Source organism: Blennius ocellaris (genome assembly GCF_963422515.1).
Source record: "Blennius ocellaris genome assembly, chromosome: 22".
NCBI lineage: Eukaryota > Metazoa > Chordata > Actinopteri > Blenniiformes > Blenniidae > Blennius > Blennius ocellaris.
In genome coordinates this window covers 16,787,805-16,810,277 of record NC_137671.1, presented here as the reverse complement: position 1 = coordinate 16,810,277, position 22,473 = coordinate 16,787,805, and the positions used below count along the sequence as shown (strand labels likewise).

Genomic DNA, 22,473 nt, shown 5'->3' with positions numbered 1-22,473 from the left:
TAGTAAATCACTGACCAATCAGTGGACGGCTCCTCAAACTCACACCCGTTCCGTGGTCCTGGTACCCCGACGGAGGGGTGGAGGAAAAGCCACCGCCTTGGGAGCGGTTGTTTCCGGAAAATCACAAATTCTTGCAGTGGAAACCTGGAAACTGTAACGGACTGTACCTGTTCATTCCCGCACGTTTTGTGCGGTGGAAATGGGGCTTTTGCTTCCATCTTCTGAAGCAGAGCATCAGGTTATTGTGTGATGACCATATTGTTAAATGCAGATATCTATAGGCTTCAATAATGTCAGAACTGCTGTGAGAGCATTAGATCATTAGAGCATTTGAATGGTGATGGTATATATTATCAGGTTTTGATGATGTGTGTAGGTGAGAAGGGGGGGCCGAATACACAGCCCTGTGCTGTGCCTGTGTTCAGGATAAGAGTGGATGACCTCCTGTTGTCTTCCTGCTGTTAGAAAGTCTTAGGCCCCGTTTTACACGATACCAGTGTGATTCAACTGCATCCGTTGAATCCTTGTTGGGTTGGGTTCTCACCATTTGGTTCACGTTTATAACGTATTGTTCTCTGCACGAAGAAACGGTGACCTCCCACGGCCCAGCATACTTATTACATACTTATACTTATTAAACGCTTATTTTAACGTATTAGGTGTTGTTACATGAAACGTTGTCGTGTATCGTTTTTGGGTGAAGGTGGAGTGCAAACATGTAGATTATCTCTGAGGGAAATGTAATGAACTGTTGTTCTTTTTGATTACTCTGTGTGTGTGTGTGTGTGTGTGTGTGTGTGTGTGTGTGTGTGTGTGTGTGTGTGTGTGTGTGTGTGTGTGTGTGTGTGTGTGTGTGTGTGTGTGTGTGTGTGTGTGTCAAGGCTGCATTCTCAGATTTCCTCCAGAGGAGCTCCAGGGATTTGTCCAAGCACGTCAGAGTAGTGGTGAGTGTTAACACGCAGTGTGACACCTTCTCTATCATGTTCAGCTTAGATCTCTCTCTCTCTCTCTCTCTCTCTCTCTGTGCCTGTATCGTCTTCCACGTCGACATGTCCTTCAGCGAGACATTAAAGTATAACAAGGGACAGCGACACTCTGGACACTCCCTGACCTGTACGGAGGTCAAAACACCAAATAAAACATGAATGTTTCCTTTCAATGGTTATTTATTCTCAGAAAACCCCAGGAAGTGAAAAAGTTCTCACCACAAATTCCAATATTATAATTTGTTGTCTTTTTGATTAATCTAGTCACAAACAGCATATTTTTTCCATTTTGAAATTGTAGTGTAATAACTGTAAAAACTGAGAATGACAAGTTTTTGTTCTTGTCCAGAACCGTGTAAACATAAGTGGTAGATACCAGGATGAGATGCTTTTTATTCTTTATTTTGTACAGATGTCGAAACCGACATTATCTCTAACGCTAGACTCTAATTCTAATAATTAAAGTTTGAAAAATGCTTCAAACCTTTCACATCAAATCAGACATTCTCAACGTTTTGATAGCTGAGGGCCAATTCAGGAACCCGTACTTGGACTGGGCCATGAAAGGAAGAAACGACTGATAGAAACGGATAGAAAAAAAAAAAATCCCAAATGTAATAATTTTAATGAACAGGTTGCATCTTTATGATTAATATTTATTGGTTTGCATTCAGTAATGAATGCATCTTAATTCATAAATGAGGCTAAACCTGGCCAAAAGTGAGTAAACCTGGGAAAACCTTGTGCACATAAATTCCCAAATGGGGTTTTCTGCCCTCTACAGTCAAATTTGGTAAACGACAGTCTTGTGTGCAGTCCATTTCAGAGTACGTGTATGTGAAAGGGTCTGTCCACATGAGAACGCCGTTTCATATAAACGCACCGTTGTTGTCTGATCATCCACACTGATGGCGTTTAAAAGGCCTGAAAATGTATTATTATTTCTTTTTAACATGGGTCACAGCCCAGACTGGGGAAATTCTAAGAGGTTGGCTGGGCTTTGAGGTGTGGATGGGCAAGACGCACATCTGTGGAAAGCAATGATGCCCCCTCACCCCCAACCACTAACCCCAACCCCAACCCTGATCACCACTACAATCGCAGACTACATGCTCCAAGTTGAGCTGTAGAAACTCTCAGGGTTAATGCGGTGGCATGTTGGATTTCTCAAGGAGCTGGAGCATAGACATATATAATTCAGAGTTATATAGAAGTCTATGAGCAGGAATCAATTTCTATTATTCTATGTTGCCTATGTCAGTGATTCCCAACCGGGGGTACACGGACCCCTAGGGGTACGCGAGGGTATTGCAGGGGGTACGCAGAAAGATTATAAATTAGCCTACAGTATCCACACACAAAAAAAAAAAAATTATACTATATTATATTGTATTATATCATGAATTTTAGTAAGGCCATACGTTTATTTTCCATGAGTAGCAGTTCGTCCACAGTGATTGTAACACTACAATGCACATAATATGAAAAGACTATAAAGTGGCGCGCTTTAAAAAAAAAAAAAAAAAGGTTCACGTTCTTGCTGCGGGCGCGCACGATTCGCGAAGCTAGCTAACTCTAGCTGCATACCGACTGTAAACATGGATGCATGGCTAGGCAGGAGTAAACGTCCAGCTACCGCTACTGCTACCGTCGCCTCGGACGCAGGCACAGGGGAGCCCAGTGGAAAAAGGAATTATGAAAGACTTATGAAAGACAAGCAAGCGCAAGTGTCTCATTAAAAGGTATGTTTTTACACTCACAATAATTGTTTTATTTAAATGAGCAGTTGGATAGATAGAAAGACAAAGGGTTAAATATAAGTACACATTAAGGCGAATAATCACACACGAGAGAGGGGGTACTTTTCACATGGAAACCAGCTCAAGGGGTACACTGGTCAAAAAAGGTTGGGAACCACTGCCCTATGTCATCTTCTGCGTTTTGGTGTATTTGGTGAGTCACAGCACCCCTAAAGGCCACATCTGTAATTCCTGCTTATGCCTCGACGTAGTTGCCTGTGAATGTGGCCAAAGACCACGAAGCCTAGATTCAAACGTTCAAACCAATCCACAGTCGGATATAAAGTACCGGCAATAAGGCCGCACATTGACAACCCATGCTTTAAATGTTCTGACTGTATGAATGTAATCACATTGCAGCAATATTGTGTGTGAATCATCCTGTCCTGTGTTCAAATGGAAATCAATGTTTGTTCACAGTGTGACGGTACAGATCTGACTCCAAAGATCCAGGAGCTGAAGTTCCAGTGCATTGTCTTTCTAAACATCCCCAGGTACTGCCGCTTCAAACGTTTGTTTCATGGTGAAAAATCTCCACAGTTCCAGTTTTTAGTCTTTCTCTTCAGAGAGCTTGGAGGTTGTGTGGAGGTTGCATGTTCTCTCTGTTCTGCTTCCAGGTACTGTGCTGGCACCATGCCGTGGGGAAACACCGGTGACCATCGAGACTTCGAGCCTCAGCGACACGACGACGGCTGCATTGAGGTGATCGGCTTCACCATGGCGTCGCTGGTGAGAAAAATGAAGCTGGTCAATAAAGTGATCAGGCAGTGGGTAGGGTCTCACAGTGTCACTCCCTCCGCCGTCCACTAGGCCGCGCTGCAGGTCGGAGGTCATGGAGAGAGGCTGCACCAGTGCAGAGAGGTCATCCTTACAACCTTCAAGACCGTACCTGTTCAGGTGACACAAAACAACCATCCACCAATCAGATAGAATTCCCTTGTATCAAATTTACAAAAAAATAATAATCAGCAAATGTACAAATAAAAAGTAAGTACATAATTAAGTAAGTAACGTTTATTTATACAGCACCTTTCACAGTAAAAAATCCACAAAGTGCTTCACAACACAGTTAAAAAAAGAGAAAAGATCAAACGCAGAACTTAATATAAAAATAGAATTAAATACAGAACTAAATCCAAAGTGATCAGATTTGTATTCTAATCTTATATTTCAAACTATATTGACACCTACAGCTTCGTCACAGACGCCACATGTAGAATATTTGTGTTGGTCAATCTGAACTTTCACTTCACAACACGAGACAGAATTGTACTTTTTACAGAAACAGAAAATTAAACTTGTGGTAGTTGTGTACTTAATAGACACAATAGAGTTCTGATTGTTATTGAAGAATGATCTGTATTGGCCTCTGTTGACGCGGTGCACCGAACACTGTGCACAGAACACCGGCGTGCAAATGCAAAACGTTTCTCAAATGAAAACACAAAAGTGATGCGTTGTCATAGGAATGGGAACTCTGTCATAATTCTGCAGTGTGTTGGTGTAAATCACCGTGACTGTTCTTTTTACTGAAATGTTTCTATAGGAATCACTTTTCTTCGCTCCGCGTTTGTGTGCAGGTTGATGGCGAGCCGTGTCGACTGGCTCCGTCCACTCTCCGCATCTCGCTCCGAAACCAGGCCAACATGGTCCAGAAGAGCAAGAGACGCACCTCCGTGCCTCTGCTGAACGAGTGAGTCTCTCTCTCTCTCACGCACACACACACACACACACACACACACACACACACACACACGCACACACACACACACAGTCCAGTTTGAGCGTCAGGTTGATCGGGTTGTCTCCTGACACGTGACACTCGGTGGTTTCCCTCGTCACTCGCTCAGATCACAACTTTATCGATTGAGTGCTGGAGATGTAAGCAGCTCCTGACAGACACTGTGTGCTACTGACACTCCCTCCATCGCTCCAGCACTGACCTTTCCTCATGTTGATCATGTTTATCTGTTGTTATATCTGTCGCTCTGTTTCTGTAACAACGTCATGAGCTACATGGACTGTGTGCATGGGATGTTCTGTAGCTGCAGTCAATCCCTACTGGCTAGCAACAGTCAGTAGTTATTGTTTGTAGTTACAGTCAGTAGTTGATGACAGTAGTTACAGTCAGTAGTTAGTGTCAGTGGTTACAGTCAGTAGTTAGTGTCAGTGGTTCCAGTCAGTAGTTAGTGTAAGAAGCAACAGTCAGTAGTTACAGTCAGTAGTTAGTGTCAGTAGTAACAGACAGTAGTTAGTGTAAGTAATTAGTGTCAGTAGTAACAGTCAGTAGTTACAGTCAGTAGTTAGTGTCAGTAGTAACAGACAGTAGTTAGTGTAAGTAATTAGTGTCAGTAGTAACAGTCAGTAGTTACAGTCAGTAGTTCCAAGTCAGTATTAACAGTCAGTGGTTAGTGTTAGTAGTTAATGTTAGTATTTAGTGTCAGTAGTAACAGTCAGTAGTTAGTGTAAGTAATTAGTGTCAGTAGTAACAGTCAGTAGTTACAGTCAGTAGTTCCAAGTCAGTATTAACAGTCAGTGGTTAGTGTTAGTAGTTAATGTTAGTATTTAGTGTCAGTAGTAACAGTCAGTAGTCACAATCAGTCGTTAATGTCAGTAGTGTCAGTAATAACAGTCAGTAGTTAGTGTCAGTAGTTACTGTCAGTACTTATAGTGAGTAGTTACAGTCAGTAGTTAGTGTCAGTAGTTTCGGTCAGTAGTTAATGTCAGAAGTTAGTGTCTTTAGTCACAGTCAATAGTTACTGTCAGTAGTTAATGTCAGCAGTTAAAGTCAGTAGTTAATGTCAGTAGTTAGTGTCTGTAGTTAGTCAGTCATAACAATCAGTAGTTATTGTCAGTAGTTAGTGTCAGTAGCTCCAGTCGGTAGTCAGTCTGTATTGTCAGTAGTGTTTGCTGGACGTTGTGCTCTGCTGTTTGTTTGTCTACTGACCTCTGGGCTTTTCTCCGTTTGCTCTTCTTCTTCTTTCCGTCTTCCCTCATTTCTTCATCCCTCCAACCCTCACTGGGATTCACTTGCTTTTTACCATTTCTATCTTCCATCCTCCTTTCTCCCTTTTTCACCTTTTTCTTCTCCTTCATCTCCCCTCCTCTTTTTTCATCCTCTCCTTCTCTCCTGTTTTTCTCTTCTTCTCTTTCACATTTTTCCTCTTCTTTATTTCCTCTCATCTAATTTGCTCACCTTGTCATCCTTCTCAATGTCTTTACTTCTCTCCTTCTGTCTTCAAACTCTTCTCTTTTTCCTCCCTTCTTCATTTACATTCTTTGCTTCTTTCTCAACTCCTTTTTTTACCTTTACTTATCTTCCCCCTTTATCTTTTCTGTTGTCCCGTCTTTCCACTTCTCTCCTTCTTACCTTCTCTCTCTCTCTTTCCTTTTCTCCTTCTTTCCTTCTCTCCTTTTCCACTCTTCGCCTGTCCTTCTTTCCCTCTCTCCTTCTCTCCTTTCTTTCTTTCTTTCTTTCTTTTTCCCCACTTCTTGTTCTGTACTTTTCTTCTCCTAATTTCTCTTCATGCCTCCTTCATCTCCTTTTTTTAACCTCTTATCCTCCTCACTGCCATCGATCCTCCTCTCCTGTGTGTGTGTGTGTGTGTGTGTGTGTGTGTGTGTGTGTGTGTGTGTGTGTGTGTAGTATTCAGAAGGTGTGTGCAGCTGATCTGCGCCGCCTCTCTGCTCCCCCCGACTCCTTCTCTGTGTAAGTACCTCAGACTGTTGCTGTGTGTGAGCCCCCACCTACTTTATGATGCAATGCCCTCTCGTCCAATCAGGTAGCACCAATACGCTCCAGGTGTTTCCTGTTCAGGTCAAGACTGTTTTTAAAAACTGAGCAATTCTGTCCATAGTTCAAAGTGTATTTTACTCACAGTAGCTGTTATCGTTAACGCTCCAATCCTAATTTTAATTTCACCACCAAATTAAAATACATTTATTATAACTTTTTTTTAAATCAGTCCCAAAAATTCATTAAAAAGCACAATTTGAGAATTAATCGTATTTCAAGTGTCATGAAATCATGAAATTAGTTTTAGTGTAACAGATGAAGAAGCTACTGGATATTTTAGGACTGACAACTAATTACAAGGCATACGCATGTAATCCGTAACAAATGATGACTTTAAAGATTACACATTTATATTTTAACTAAGTGTCGGTAAAATTCTATTCAAAAGTACAAGAACAAACAGCAGCGCCCACGAGTGGCCCAACATGAAAACGACATTGTTTTCAGTGTTTCTGTTTCCATAGAAATGGACATCATCCTCGAAAGGAAACTTTTCTGAAACGAAAACAAAAATTCAATGTGTTGTTTTTTTTTTTTATGTTGTCGTGGAAATTGAGCCTCAGACTCCTGCTTTTAAGTGTTCAGTTAATTTATTTAATTCATTGTACCAATAAAACTATTCAATGCAATTTTTTTAAATTCTAGAAGTAGAGCTGTATTGAAAGACAGTGTGTTCAGAAGTCGTATTGGTGGAACCTGTGTGTGCGTGTGTGAGAGAGAGAGAGAGAGAGAGAGAGAGAGAGAGAGAGAGAGAGAGAGAGAGAGAGAGACAGCGTTTTGAAGCTCTCCTACTTAGTTTGCTTCTTGTCTCATGTTCTTCCTGCCTGCTTCACATTCTGCTTGGCTTAAATCTGCACAGAGCCTCGGCTCTCTCCTCACATCCGCCACCCCCCCCCCCCCCCCCCCCCCCCACCACCACTCACCCACCCTCCTCCACCTCAAAGCCTCTCGTCTTAGCGTCAGGCTTCAGCTTTGACTGCAAGGAGTTAAAATCCTTTTGACTGCCTCTCTGTGTCGTCAGGTAAGAGTTTGATGTTTGAGTTTCTGGAGGCTGGCTGGTGGACGGGCCGTTTGTCTCTCTTCCATTTCACCCATACACCTCCAAGGCAACGCCGCCAACAAACGTTGACTTGAAAAGTGTGTTCCCGCCTGAAACTCAAACACAAAGTCGTTGTCATGCTGCAGCAGAACTTCTCTGACCTTTGATCGGTGGCCATCCGAAACGTTTTCTGAACACAGTCGTACGCTCAATGTTCTGTTGGAAAACCATGGTGAAAGCTCAGATTCAGTTTGTGATGTGTTTCTGTGTGTGTCTGGTGCATGGGTGTTTCACTGTGTGCTCGCCCGGGTCTGAACTCTGTGTGTGTGTGTGTGCGTGTGTGTGTTGGGTGCACGTGTGTGTCCTCCTCTCCCGCCACAGTCCTCATGCAGTCCCCGACCGTCTGCGTCTGCGAGTGAATCGCATCAGCCTGCAGGAGTACGACCGGCTGCAGTATGACAAAGAGCGGCTGCGAGACATCTGTAAGGCTCTTCCTCTTCTCTTCCTCTTCTCTTCCTCTCTTCACAGGACGCTGAATAACGCTCTAGCTAACGCAGCAGTGGTGGGCTACCCCCCCCCGTCAGAATATTTCTTTGTTGTGGTCTGCTCAAATTGACTACAATCTCAACATAAAGCCAATTTTAATGAAACCTTCTGGTGCAAAATACGGTGAACTGTTTCAATTTGGGTGTTTTTACTCCTAACAGCGTGGTTTTGAGGGGAGTTTGTTTTCATGGCAGCATCATGAGATCTTAACTCGAGTCTCACTGTCATGTTGTGTTGCTACTCTGTGGAAAGTTGTTTGAAAAAAAAAAAAATCAATGTTTACTCTGAACTCTTTACCATTTCCTTGGAGGTTTGGCCAGACTTGGAGCCTCTTGCGTGCCGGTTTTGGCCCACTGGCCTGATGTTTAACACCCTTATTTTACATGCTGTCAGTTAAAAATTAGTAATGAAAAGTGAGCAATGAGAAATTAACGCCCAGACTGTTACTCTGATCCTCACAAGCTGCGTTCTGTTTGACATCTGATGACTATATATCTGCTCTCATCATATTTATCTGCAGAAAAATGGTCAATTTCAATCATTAGATTTGGCAAACCGTGTGCATTTAATGTTTCATGTGCAGAGTGCAAATCACTCATAAATGTCTATTTCTATCAGTTTTCTTTCTCTAACTAGTCATCAGCCCCCAAGATCACATGAAAAATTCAGAGGTCAGCAATTTCCTAACCAACTCATTATTTATCCTAGATCACTGTCATAGTTTACTCTTCCTTTCCATTTAGCTTGTGTGAATCAGGCATTATTGAATGAGCCTTCAGCAGTCAGTCTGCTCTTCATCCTTTTAGGAGGTTTGATGATGGAATGATGGTGAAGAGATGACGTGTTCAACTGCATGTTATCAATTCTCTCAGATAACTTTCATCCGTCCACTGCAACATGGTCACAGCAGATTTTGTGCGATTATGGACTCAAAGCTAAAAGGCGTCAGGCAGAGAGCCGTCAGGTTTTTCTTCAAATGGAAGAAGATCTTCATAAAACATGTGAGGAGGAACTACAAACTAAAACGGCTCATTATATTCCTTTTCCTGCCACTCTGAGACTGTGTGTGTGTGTGTGTGTGTTCCAGCCATCCCAGTGGGCATCGTGGTGGTGAGAGGCGACTGTGACCTGGAGACGTGCCGACTCTACATCGACAGGCTGCAGGAGGCAAGTCTTCATCACCCTCCCCCTCCTCCTTCTCGGCTGTTTCTTCCCTTTTCATCATTATTACAAGCTGCATCACGTCTGCACTCTCTGTTATTTATAGAGCGATCAGCGAGTGGCTCCTCTGGGAGCGTGTGTGTCTCATGAAGCAAACTTTAACACTCGTGTGAAGCTTTTCTTCTGCCTGCTCTCTGGATGGAAATTCTTGGGCTGTGTTAACCTTGAACCTGTCTGCTGTGCTTGCTAGGATTTACACCAGGCGCCATCTACTGGTCACAGAGTGCACTATCAGGTATATTGATCACTATTCTGCAGGAGACAAACTGGAGTTTAAACAAGTTATTTTCTGTGTGGCTGCTGCTTGAAATGAAATGCATGCTGGAAAAATAACATCCCTCCTTCAAGCAACTCTCGCCATGGACTTCACCAGTTATTTTAAATTTAAAAACATCTTATTAGCTTTTAAAGGATTTATTGTTGTAACGGTCCTGATGCTGTAGATCATAAAGCCATTAAGGAGGATTCAAGATCTGTTTGATGATATAAAGTAATAATATGTATCTTATGTAGAAAAACACTTGTGATTTGGCCCTTCTTTTAAATAAACGGAATTTTTACCGTAAATGTAATCACAACAAATTAAAATGATGAATTAGCTTCACACAAAACTATAAAGACTATATATGAAGTCTTTATTTAGTTATTCTTTGAAGAAGTCTGCAACAAATGATGATGATGCAATTGTAAGCAATGAGGTCACTCAAAGACCCACCAACTTCTACTTCTGACCAAGAAGTTCGGTGGGGGGGTTCGGTATGCACTTCATGGACAAACTGCGGCATTTATTTACGCTTTCACCCTATTTTTCGACAATACTCATGTATCGATGTCCAATCAAAAGGCGCGTTAAGTTAATTATAATACCTAGACACATATCTACACCGGGCAGAGTAGAGTGTGTGTTTCTCTGCGGACAGAGAAGTGTGAAAAGAAGCTATGATCCCTGCTAACAGGGCGTCTTCATAAAAAAGCAGAGCTATTAACGGAACACTGCTTTGTCTACAGGACTGTATGTTTATTCAGGAGCAGCTTAGTATCATTTTCAAGTGACTTGATAAAAGTAAGATACAATGAATTGCCGTGTGTAACGTGTGCAATGCTCTGACGCGACATTTCTCCAGGACTGCAGATTTATCAAGCTCTTCATATATCCTTTAGATACAGTACAAATCGTCCACATTCATAGCCCACTGCAGCCCAAAGTATTTTATATTGAATGTATTTGATGATCGGCGAGACATTGTCAGCCTTGGACACGTTACGCACAAATCCCATTGGAGGCTGATGGAGATAATTACCATGCCATTAAACGTTTGTATTACTGCTGTAAACTATATTCCTGCTGTATTAATCACTGTAACATGGTTTAATGGTATATTCAGACATAAATGTTGCCTCTCAACTACAAATATTGGAATAAATAGTGTAAATTAAATTCACAGCTCGTGCTCGTCCGCACGGTGATACATAATACGCGGGTTTTGTGGGAAAATCGGCTGAAAGTGTAGGTGAAGGCTTCAAGTCGTCCCTGGCACGAGCCTGCACAGAGCAGCATGTGTGTTTATTACACCTCTAATGGTACAGCAGGTTTTGGCTGATGAAGGTCGGCCTTGCTTAAAAAGTAACCGAAGTTCTTTGTCAGAAATAATTGTTCAGTGGGGTATCTGAGTTTTTGTAAGCATTTGCTACTGAGTTTATCATGTCCTAGTTGCTTAAAGTGACAGAAACAACTGTTGCTCATTTCATATAGTCAAGGTTCGTTCAATATATTTAAAGATTCATTTCCTAAACGCCATGCCATAATTCACATACACACACAAATATTCACATAGAAATAAATGGCTTGTAAATAATAGATGTAACTCAATAAATATATATTTTAGGCAAATAAATACACATAAATATATGATCTATTTTCAATCAATCAATCAATCAATCCTTTTATTATCATTGTCATATAGATAGAATTAAATGTATTTTGAGCAACACACACACACACACACACACACACACACACACCTCCTCCGACCGTAGCTCCCCTTATTGTGACACCTTCTCTATCATGTTCAGTTTAGATCTCTCTCTCTCTCTCTCTCTCTCTCTCTCTCTCTCTCTCTCTCTCTCTCTCTCTCTGTCTCTCATTCCGGGAGTGTGTGGGTGTGAGTGTGTGTGAAGCGTTGGGAGAAGTTTGAGTGTGTAAACTGCACTTTAATTCTCGGTGTTTCTCCTCCCCTGGTTCCTCCATGTGAAGATAAGAGGAGGTTCATTCATCACTTTGAACAAAAATAATTTTTTCTGTGAGCAAATCAAGTGTTTTGTTGGAGGAGTGATGGCGTCCCTCCCGGAGGAGGGCTCGCCTCCTCCCTCCATCAAACAAGGTGTTGGGGTGGTGGCTGACCCCCGGTCCTCTGTGGAGGACGTTCTCCTCAATATTGGAGATGTGGTGGGTCATATTAATATACTGTATGGCTCCAGGATGAACAAGCCGTGGTGGCTTTTCTCCATGAGGAGAAGATGGTTCACTCACTGGTTGAGCAGTAATCAGTAGATCATCGAGTACGATTCCCTGTACCGGTGTAACAGCTGTTTGTCCCGTCTACCCGGGTCACTGTGTCCGGGGTTCTCCCGTTCATCCCCGACCACCTGCTGGAGAACCAACTGACCCGCTTCGGGAAGTTTCTGTAGCGGCTTCAGAGAAATCTAATTCAACTGTAAAAATGACAGCACGTCCAGTCCCTCCGCAGACAGGAGTTCATGTACCTGAATGACCCGGAACAGATGCTGGAGGTGTCCTTTAAAGTGAAGTACGGAGACGGGTACTACACGCTGTACGCCAGCTCGGGGAGCATGAACTGTTTTGAGTGCGGGGATGTCGGACATAAACGTCTGACGTGTCCGCACAGAGAGCAGCCTGCACGCGGCGGCGGCTTGGGCTGCGCCACGGCTCGGGCCGGAGGCTGTGGGTGCTGGGTCTCCCGGTGGGCCACGGTCCAAATGGTCAACCCCCGGTGCTAGCGCTCCCGCTGGGTCGCCGGCATGGGCCCCGACCCCGGGCGCCGATGCGGCGCCAGAGCCGCAGGCAGAAAAGACGGAGGTAGAGGAGGCTGTAAACTGCTCTCCATCACAAGAGAAAGTTACAGGATGACAGAGAAATAAATACAGACAAGAAAAATAAAGAGACGCACACTGTTGAAGATAATGGACTGATAGAGACTGTAACACACACTGAGCAAACTGACACCCCCAGCACACACACACATACACACACACCCCACACTGACACCCCCAGCACACACACACACACACCCCACACTGACACCAGTGACCTGACAGACAAACACCTGGACGACGACATGGAAGACGACGACTCCATCCCAGTGCTCTGACTCTCCCTCTCAGGACGACTCAACTTCATACACGTTACAAGAAATAAACGACTTTCTGGACGAGACTTACGGACGACAATCAGTGGACGTGAAGGACTTTTTTTCAGACGTGGACAAATTCATTAATTCTCTTCTAAAAATTAAAAAAAACAGGCCAGCACTGACGAACTCAGCAAACAGAAACGATTCCGTTTGAAGAAACTCCTGATGAAACTGAGGAAGGAAAGGAGAGGGAAGACTCTTTCCTGAAACACATAAACAATATGGATCTTATTCTGAAGCTGGTTTTCTCTCATTGGTGGTGGTTCACTGTCCTGCTCTTCTTCTCTCTCCTCATGGAGACTCTCAGAGTGGCTACTCTAAATATGAACGGAGGGAGAGACAGAGAAAGGAGAGCACTAATATTGGAGCTGTACAAAGATAAGAACATTAATCGTCCTCCTCCTCCAGGAGACGCACAGCTCCCTTGGTAATGAAAGAGACTGGCTCCTGGGCTGGAGACGGGAAACCGTCTTCAGCCATGGCACTAACTTCAGTGCAGGAGTCGCAGTGTTGTTCTCACCCCGCCTGTATCCTGCAGACATTTCCTCCTGCGAGGTGGAGCAGGGCAGGGCTCAGGTGGTGCAGGCAAAAATAAGAGGAACCAAGTTCACATTCATTAACGTCTATGCCCATAACACCGGGGCCAACCGTGTTCGACTCTTTCATAAACTGAACACTAAACTAAAACAACTTAACAGCAGTTCTTTTATAATCACAGGAGGAGATTGGAACTGCACCACCCATCCAGACTCTGACAGGAACACACAAGAACCACACCCACCATCAGTGTCCCCCCTTTCCACCTTCCCAACCGATAATGACTTGTTAGACACCTGGAGAACCCTTCACCTCCAGGTGTACACCTGGGTAAAGGCCACAGACAGCAGGGTCAGTGCAGCCAGGCTGGACCGGATCTACATCAACAGAACACATAATAACCGTCTGGTCCAGTCCTCCATCACACCGGTAGGTTTCTCTGACCACCACCTCCTGGTCACAGACGTGTCTCTACAGACACGCCCACAGCCTCCTCCATATTGGACCTTTAACCTCCAGCTCACTCAGGACACTCTCTTCTGTCAGGCTTTTGCCGTCTTCTGGACCCAGTGGAGACAGACGAAACTGGACTTTGTGAGTTTGGCCAAATGGTGGGAGGTGGGGAAAACTCAAATTAAACTCTTTTGCGAGCAGTACACTGCTCACAGAACACAAACACAAAAAAACCATCTCCATCGATTAGAACAGGAAATTAGTACACTGGAAGAACAAATCACTAAAGCGACTGACGGCAATAAAACATTACGTGACAGGAAGAAACTGTTAAACACTTTCCTCCACACAAAAGCACAAGGGTCTTTACTCAAAAACCAGATCACCTCAATTAAAGAAATTGATGCACCGACCCGCTACTTCTTCAAATTAGAGAAAAAACCCAGGAAAAACAATATGATGACACACCTCAAACACAACAATGGAACAATACCATCAGACCCTGCTGAGATGAGGAAGCTGGCCATCAGGTTCTACTCTGACCTGTTCAGCACAGAGACATGTGACCCTGGTGGCGTGGCTCAGATCCTGGAGGGGCTCCCACAGCTGGAGGAGTCCATCTCGGCATCACTGGAGTCCAGTTTCTCCTTTGAGATGTCCACGGCGCTCCAGCAGCTTATCTGTGGACGGTCTCCCGGGATCAACGGTCTCCCTACAGAGTTCTGCACCAGGTTTTGGACTTTACTGGGGGAAGACCTGTTCCAAGTTTTTAACTCCTGCTTGGACTCGGAACTGTTGCCCCTGAGCTGCACGAGGGCCGTCCTGACCCTGCTGCCCAAGAAGGGAGATCCGGGCCTTCTAAAGAACTGGAAGCCAGTGTCACTCCTCTGCACAGACTACAAAATAATAGCCAGATGTATTGGCAACAGATTGAGGGACTGTCTGGACACCATCATTACAGTGGGACAAACGTACTGTGTCCCAGAGCGGAGCATCATGGACAATATTTTCTTGATGAGAGACATTATTGACATTTCACAGTCAGAGGAGCTAAAAGTGGGACTGTTCTCCGTCGACCAGGAGAAAGCTTTTGATAGGGACAAGTTTATTTCCGCGATTAAACTGCTATACAGAGGTGCCACTGTATTGATGAAAGTTGGGGGGGGTCTGAGTCGACCAGTCCCTGTTCAGAGGGGGATCAGGCAGGGCTGTCCCCTGTCCGGGATGCTGTACAACCATTGAGCCCCTTTTGACTCAGCTCAGGAGCAGTCAGCCAGGCCTACCAATCCCAGGAAGTGGGAGAACTGTGGCGCTATCAGCTTATGCTGATGACATAACAGTTTTTATTACCCACACGGCAGACAACCAGACCCTGCAGAATAAACTCACCTTATGTGAGAAGGCCTCCTCAGCCAAAGTGAACTGGGCCAAGTGTGAGGGCCTCCTTTTGGGGCAGTGGAGCAACCAGCAGCCAACTTACCTGCTGGGCTGCAGTGGAGCACTGAGGGAATGAAGTGTCTTGCCGTCTTTCTCAGAACTAATGACTTCCAAAAGAAGAACTGGGAAGGTTTTGGCGGAGAGAGTCAGTGCCCGATTGTCTCGATAGACCTGGACCCAGTCACAGCTGTCTTACCGGGGGAGGACTTTGGTTGCTAACAACCTGGCTGCTTCGATGCTCTGGCATCGGTTCACTGTGCTAGAACCGCCTGCAGCCCTGATAAAGGACATACAGACCAGACTGGTGAACTTCTTCTGGGGCGGAGCTCACTGGACCAGAGCCTCTGTCCTGTACCTTCCTCCTGGCTGAGGGAGGTCAAGGGTTAATCAACCTACAGAGCCAGCTGCAGACCCTCCATCTCCTGACTGCACAGCGCTACTTGTACCACCAGGAACAGACATGGACACAAACGGCATCTGTGCTGCTGGGAAAAATCAGGAACTTCAATTATAACAAACATCTGTTCCTCCTGAATCTGGCTGAAGTGGATCCATCGAACACATCAGTCTTCTACCAGTCAGTCCTGAGAGCCTGGAGAACTGTGTTCAATGTCCGGAGAGACCCTTCCCAGGTGCTTGAAAACATACGAGATGAGCCACTGTTCCATAACCCCATGCTCCAGGCCAGGCTACTCCACTCCCTGACCATACAGAGGGCCTTAACATCAGCTGGTCTGACCAAGCTGGGGGACCTGAGGACGGCGGGACAGTGGAAGACTGCAGCCAGGTTGAGTCAAGAGACCAGGCTAAAACTACAAAGACTGGTGGAAAAACTGCTGGAGGAGGTGATGAGAGCTTTGCCTGGCTCCTTCAGGGAGGCCCTGGGGAAGGAAGCATCATCCCACCAAACAGCCATGGATTCCGTCTTCCCACAGCTGTCCATCAGTGCTGCAGTCAGTCAGCAGGAGGTGGACCATGGACTTCTGCTCTCCTTCGCTACACCAAAACTCCCTGATGTTTCTGAGCTGAAGAATAAGGACCTCTACACCGTCACAGTGAAGGTCAGGAACTGTGTGTCGCTGACTGGTGCCCAAGAGTCCAGGTGGTCTGGGACGTTGGCACCCGGGTCCTCATCCAGAGGCAGCTGGAGGTCCCTGTACAAAGCCCCCATTGAGAAACGCACTGCAGATCTCCAGTGGACGGTGGTACATGGGGCTGTCGCTACAAACAGACATGTGGCACGACTCAATCCCCAAGCGAACAGTCATGTTTTCTGCCAATCCGAGGAAACCCTGGATCACCTCTGGCTGCACTGTCAGAGACTGAGTTCCCTCTTTGCTCTGCTGCAGCAGTGGTTGACCAGTTAGGCCATGCTTTCCACAGCACCCTCTTCATATTTGGACCAAAGTACTCTGCAGCCCAACGCAGTAACATCTGTCTGGTCAATTTCCTGATAGGACAGGCAAAAATGGGAATCTGGTCATCGTAGCGCAACAGAAGCCAGGGTGTAGGTTCTGATGGTGCTCTGCAGGTTTTCAGAGGCCTGGTGGCTGCAGGACTCAGGGTGGAGTTCACCTTCTACAGAACAGTGTCCAATCTGAGAGAGTTTGTTTCTGTTTGGACTGTCGGTGATGTTCTGTGTGCCATAGAGCAGGAAGAACTACTGCTGCACTTCTAGTGTGTGTGTGTGTGTGTGTGTGTGTGTGTGTGTGTGTGTGTGTGTGTGTGTGTGTGTGTGTGTGTGTGCGTGCGTGCGTGTGTGTGTCTGTGTGGTTTTTCATTGCATGTATATAAGTATTTATTTATTTTTTACTTTCAATTCCTATCCTTGTATGAGTTTTCTTTTTAAAATCAAATCAAATTGAAAAGATAAAAAATGAGAAAATAAAGGACTGTTTAAAGCTCAAAGGTCTCTCTCTCTCTCTCTCTCTCTCTCTCTCTCTCTCTCTCTCTCTCTCTCTCTCTGTGTCTCCAGGACGAGTGCCGAGGCGTCCCCAGGACGAGCTCCACCAGTCGTCTGTCTCCCAGCTGGAGCTTCCTGGACTGTAAGTCACATTGAAAAGCCGAAATGTTTAAATTTGAACTGAACTCACATCAGAGGCTCAAAAAAGGAACTATGAATATAAATATTGAGAAATGTTTCTTCTGAACGCTGATATTTTGTCTGTGGCCTTATTGAACATCTGAATCTGTCAAAGCAGTGAAACGCTCAGAGAAACTGTTCATGTCAGTTTACGATCAAATCTCGTCTTCCTTATTCAGCAGGTTTCATCAAAGAGCTGAAATTAATTTGAGACGACTCCAGACCCCCCGTGGTGTTTTTATGATTGAAACCTCTGCTTGTGTTTCTCCTCTGCAGCCACGTCAGCAGATCGATTCTATCGCATCGACAAGGCTCAGGTCAGAGGTGCAATCTCCTCGCAGCTCGTTCTGCACTGCAGCGGCAGAAACCCCAGACTCCATCCTCTCTGTCTGGTTTCCAGGAGCACCTCCACTTTGTGACGGAGATTTGCCAGGACGAGGTCTTCATCCTGGACCACGAGGCCCCCGTGGTGAGCCACTCCTCCTGCACGGGGATGCCTGACCTGGTGGTGGAGCCCACAGCCGGGTACGAGCGCCTCATCGCAGCACTTCCATCTCTGCTTTCTGATTAGATATCAGCTAAAATCACGTGTTTCATGTTTCAACAGCCACAATTCATAGTCAGTTATTTACCTATTTTAACAAGTTTTATATCATTTAATATGAAACACAGTAAATTGGCAGATTCATTTTAAACTCATTGAAGAGAATTAAAAAAGTTTTTTCAACAAAGAGATAAACTTTTATTTACTCGAGTCACAAATTGTATTTACTCATTTTTTTATTATATTTTTTTCACCAAGTGCTGTCCTCAAATTAAGTTTTATTCTCTCTTCTGGATCAAATACATTCACATTTTAGAAAGGTACCGTATGATGTTCCGCAAGGTTCTGTATTGGGACCTAAGCTATTTATACTTCATTTGAATGATATCTATACAATATTTAATCAATTCAAATGTATAATATTTTCAGATGACTTAAATGCATTTTGCTCAAGGGCAGACATAAAAGAACTGTCGACAACAGTAGACAAGCAGTTGATCAGGTTAAAAGAATGGTTTGATATGAATCAGCTATCATCAGATGAACATAAAACAAGCTTCATGTTGTTTGGTGGCGTTAGGACAAATTGTGAGATTCAATGGAGTAAGAATTGAAGGAGTGCGTGAAACTAAATTCCTTGGGATAATCTTAGATGATAAATTATAATTATTATTATAAATATATAGCTATGAAAAAAAATATCTGAAACTATTGCTATTTACAAAAAAAGGACTTTGTTGTGTTGAGGTTTGTGGAAATACAGAACGCATCATTAAACTCCAGAAAAGAATTATTAAAATAATAAATGAAGCTTCCTATCGAGAAACCACAAATAAACTCTTTATAGACTCTTGCACCTTTAAAATTTGTAGATATTGTATACTTAAAAACATTAGAAATATTATTTTGAGTGGAAAATAAGGCTTCACACAGTATTCACATTGTATTTAAATGTAGAAAAAATACTTATAACATCAGAAGACTGAGTGCCTTTGAAAGAGCGAATGTGAGAACCAATATTAAAAACACGTTTCAATTTTATGGAATGGACTTAAAAAATGGCTGAAATCGTAAATGATTAGGAAGTTTTAGTTTTTTTCTTTTGTATTGCCTCTGTTGTGTTGAGTGTTTCTCAGATTTTTCCTCTCTTGTATTGCTGGTGTCCAGAGTAACTTCATGATTCTTAAGGGAGACAACAATAAGCCTTGGTTTCAGCCCAGACACATTTTGGCTGCAGAAACTGTAAAAGCTTGTGAACTTTTCAGCACTATGAGCTGAACGCGCAAAATTAAAGCTTTTGTATCAGTAACTGTAACATATAATCCATTCATTCATTTATTTATTCATTCAAATATGAACGTCGTCTTTAATATCTGTTTGTAGGACGCCGCTGACAGCTGATGAACAAGGTAACACACGCACACACACACACACACAGTGTTTTTGGTATGTAGTTTAAATGAGGGAAGTTTCAATAAGAATCGTTCATGTTTTATTTCACCTTCCTCATGATGAACTTTTCTCCGTCACCTTTGCTCTTGAGCTCCAAGTTCATCACCTCACTCTAGAAACCAGCCTCGTCGGAGGAAGTAACTTGAGCGGCCGGTTGGCTGGGGGTTTTATTGAAACCACTTGTTTGGAAGTGAAACCAAAAGGCTGAAAGTGAAAGAGTGAAAAAGTGAAAGGCGTTTGGATGTTTTTCGTTCATGACTGAATCTCAGAGGAAGAAATGCCACTGTGAACACTTAATTTGTAAAATTAACAAAAGTCCCAGCTTGGAATAAGAAAAAAAAACTAATGTTTTGTCCACAGATATGGAAAATGACATAATGCAATTGTGTAGGCAACCATCATTGCATGGCTGGAGCTGTCCTCAAGTAATCCTGATCTGATTCACTCAGAAGCATGTTTTAGTTATTCTCACATCATTGTTATCATTAGATAACTTTAAATGTTAAAAAACAGGCTCAAAACATGAGCAACATTCTGCTTTACAAAGAAAGAATATAATGGAAGAGAAAGATGTGTTCACTGATAAAAACCTGAAGTTTAAGTTTATTGTATTATTCACTTGTGTTGAAATGAAGGAAATCTGACCTTCTTGAGTCACCATCGACCACAACAACACAAGTCATCCGTAGAAAAGAGGAAAATGATTTCATCCACCACGTGCGTGTGTGTGTGTGTGTGTGTGTGTGTGTGTGTGTGTGTGTGTGTGTTTCAGAGCTGCTGACGGCTGCTGCTTCAGGGGATCTTTCCATGGTAATGACCCAATACACACACACACACACACACACACACACACACACACACACACACACACACACACACACACACACACACACACACGCACACACACGCACACACACACAATAAAAACCAGTTTTACCAGTTGAAGACTTCTCTTCCTTTTATCAGCTCCAGTTTAAACCAGTTGGATTGATTTCAGCTTCAGGAAGTCTCTTTGTTTCAGGTGAATGTTTTCCCAGAGACTGACACCATGACTGATGCATCAGGCCGTTTGATTAAAACGATACCATAACAGCAACACAACATGATTTGACACGAAAGGTTCAAACCTTCTTTATTCCAGAATAACCAGAGGGAAGAGGACGTTTGAGTTCCTGAGTCTGGATGATAAATAGTTTATCTAAAGCTGATGTAAAGAGGAAAATGTCTCCGTCCCTTCACCCCAATGTGTTTGTGATTTTGAGCAGTTGTCGGAGTGTGTGCGACGAGGCGTCAACCTGCTGGTGCGAGACTCTGCAGGCCGCTCGGCGTTACACATGGCCTCACAGGGTGGACACACAGAGCTGGTCAGCTACATCGTGAAAGAAGGTGACCTGAAGCAGCTCTTAGGGGCCTTTCACACATTCTTTGCTTGGTTCGGGTGGCGTTCACGTTCACTTTTGAGACCGGACCAAACTGCCTTGAAAATGTCACGCAATTACAACAGCTGTTGTTGTTTGGGGTCACTATCGCATGAAACAAACTCTGACCAGAGAGGAAGCAAAGAAGAAACACGGCTCATTGATTGGTCGGGGCCGAAGCAAGAAGTCCTGCCGCTATAGCCCGTGGTGGCTAGGCTTGTTAGCTCAAGGCTAATGGTTAGCCAAAAACAACTACAATATATAGTCTTTAGACCAGAGATCAATGAGTCTTCTTCTACGGTGGCCCTGAAGTGCAAACCACAACAACAAATTGAAAAACACAACTGCAAATTGAAAAACACAACTGCAAATTGAAAAATACAACACAAATGAAAAACACAACTGCAAATTGAAAAACACAACTGCAAATTGAAAAACAACACAAATGAAAAAACACAACAACAAATTGAAAAACACAACACAAATGAAAAAACACAACAACAAATGAAAAAACACAACAACAAATTGAAAAATACAACACAAATGAAAAACACAACTGCAAATTGAAAAACACAACTGTAAATTGAAAAACACAACTGCAAATTGAAAAACACAACACAAATGAAAAACACAACTGCAAATTGAAAAACACAACTGCAAATTGAAAAACAACACAAATGAAAAAACACAACAACAAATTGAAAAACACAACACAAATGAAAAAACACAACAACAAATGAAAAAACACAACAACAAATTGAAAAATACAACACAAATGAAAAACACAACTGCAAATTGAAAAATACAACACAAATGAAAAACACAACTGCAAATTGAAAAACACAACTGCAAATTGAAAAACACAACTGCAAATTGAAAAACACAACACAAATGAAAAACACAACTGCAAATTGAAAAACACAACTGCAAATTGAAAAACAACACAAATGAAAAAACACAACAACAAATTGAAAAACACAACACAAATGAAAAAACACAACAACAAATGAAAAAACACAACAACAAATTGAAAAACACAACACAAATGAAAAAAAAAACAAATGAAAAAACAACAGCAAATGAAAAAACACAACGACATTAACTTTAATGGAAGAGCAGCAGACGATCTCTGTGATTGGACGACGGAGACGTTCAGCCTTTGAACCAGAAGTTATTCCGCCTGGAGCACGAATTTTAAAACATGGAAAAGTTTGTTGACTCCTCCACCAACTCTTTCCCGCAGCTTGGGCAAAACATTGTTCCTCCTTTCCTTCCTGGTATTTTCTCCTCTTGAAACTAAACGCGCCACAAGCGAAATGACCTCCGGTTCATAAGTGGTTCTGTCCCGTCGTCCAATCAGAGCTATCTCTCACTGCCAACTGGTACCGACCTTTTCCCTTTAAGTTACCGTCTTTGTGTTTTTTCATTTTGTTGTGTTTTTGAATTTGCAGTTGTGTTTTTTCATTTGTGTTGTATTTTTTCATTTGTGTTGTGTTTTTGAATTTGTGTTGTGTTTTTGAATTTGCAGTTGTGTATTTCAAGTTGTTATTGTGTTTTTGAATTTGCTGTTGTGTTTTTCAATTTGTTGTTGTGTTTTTCAATTTGTTGTTGTGTTTTTCAATTTGTTGTTGTGTTTAGTGATTTGTTGTTGTGGTTTGCACTTCACCGTATTCCTCACTACTTCTTCCTCTCTGCCCACAAGATAATTACCAACTTTTTCTTTCCGCCTCT

At 43.2% G+C, this 22,473-nt stretch overlaps 1 protein-coding gene across 1 annotated transcript in view; it reads left to right on the top strand.

Moving 5' to 3' along the window:
• The window catches only part of dgki (diacylglycerol kinase, iota), a gene marked incomplete at its 5' end in the record, with an annotated part of 102,795 nt that overhangs the window by 74,586 nt on the left and 5,736 nt on the right, over nt 1-22,473 (top strand). Inside the window, 15 exons of the mRNA XM_080517992.1 lie at nt 882-944; nt 3,206-3,279; nt 3,403-3,514; nt 3,596-3,682; nt 4,366-4,478; nt 6,432-6,494; nt 8,002-8,102; nt 9,254-9,333; nt 9,578-9,622; nt 17,221-17,290; nt 17,605-17,645; nt 17,729-17,853; nt 19,256-19,281; nt 20,097-20,134; nt 20,590-20,710. Of these exons, the coding sequence (XP_080374118.1) occupies nt 882-944; nt 3,206-3,279; nt 3,403-3,514; nt 3,596-3,682; nt 4,366-4,478; nt 6,432-6,494; nt 8,002-8,102; nt 9,254-9,333; nt 9,578-9,622; nt 17,221-17,290; nt 17,605-17,645; nt 17,729-17,853; nt 19,256-19,281; nt 20,097-20,134; nt 20,590-20,710 (1,159 nt within the window). The remainder of the gene's footprint in view (nt 1-881; nt 945-3,205; nt 3,280-3,402; nt 3,515-3,595; nt 3,683-4,365; nt 4,479-6,431; nt 6,495-8,001; nt 8,103-9,253; nt 9,334-9,577; nt 9,623-17,220; nt 17,291-17,604; nt 17,646-17,728; nt 17,854-19,255; nt 19,282-20,096; nt 20,135-20,589; nt 20,711-22,473) is intronic.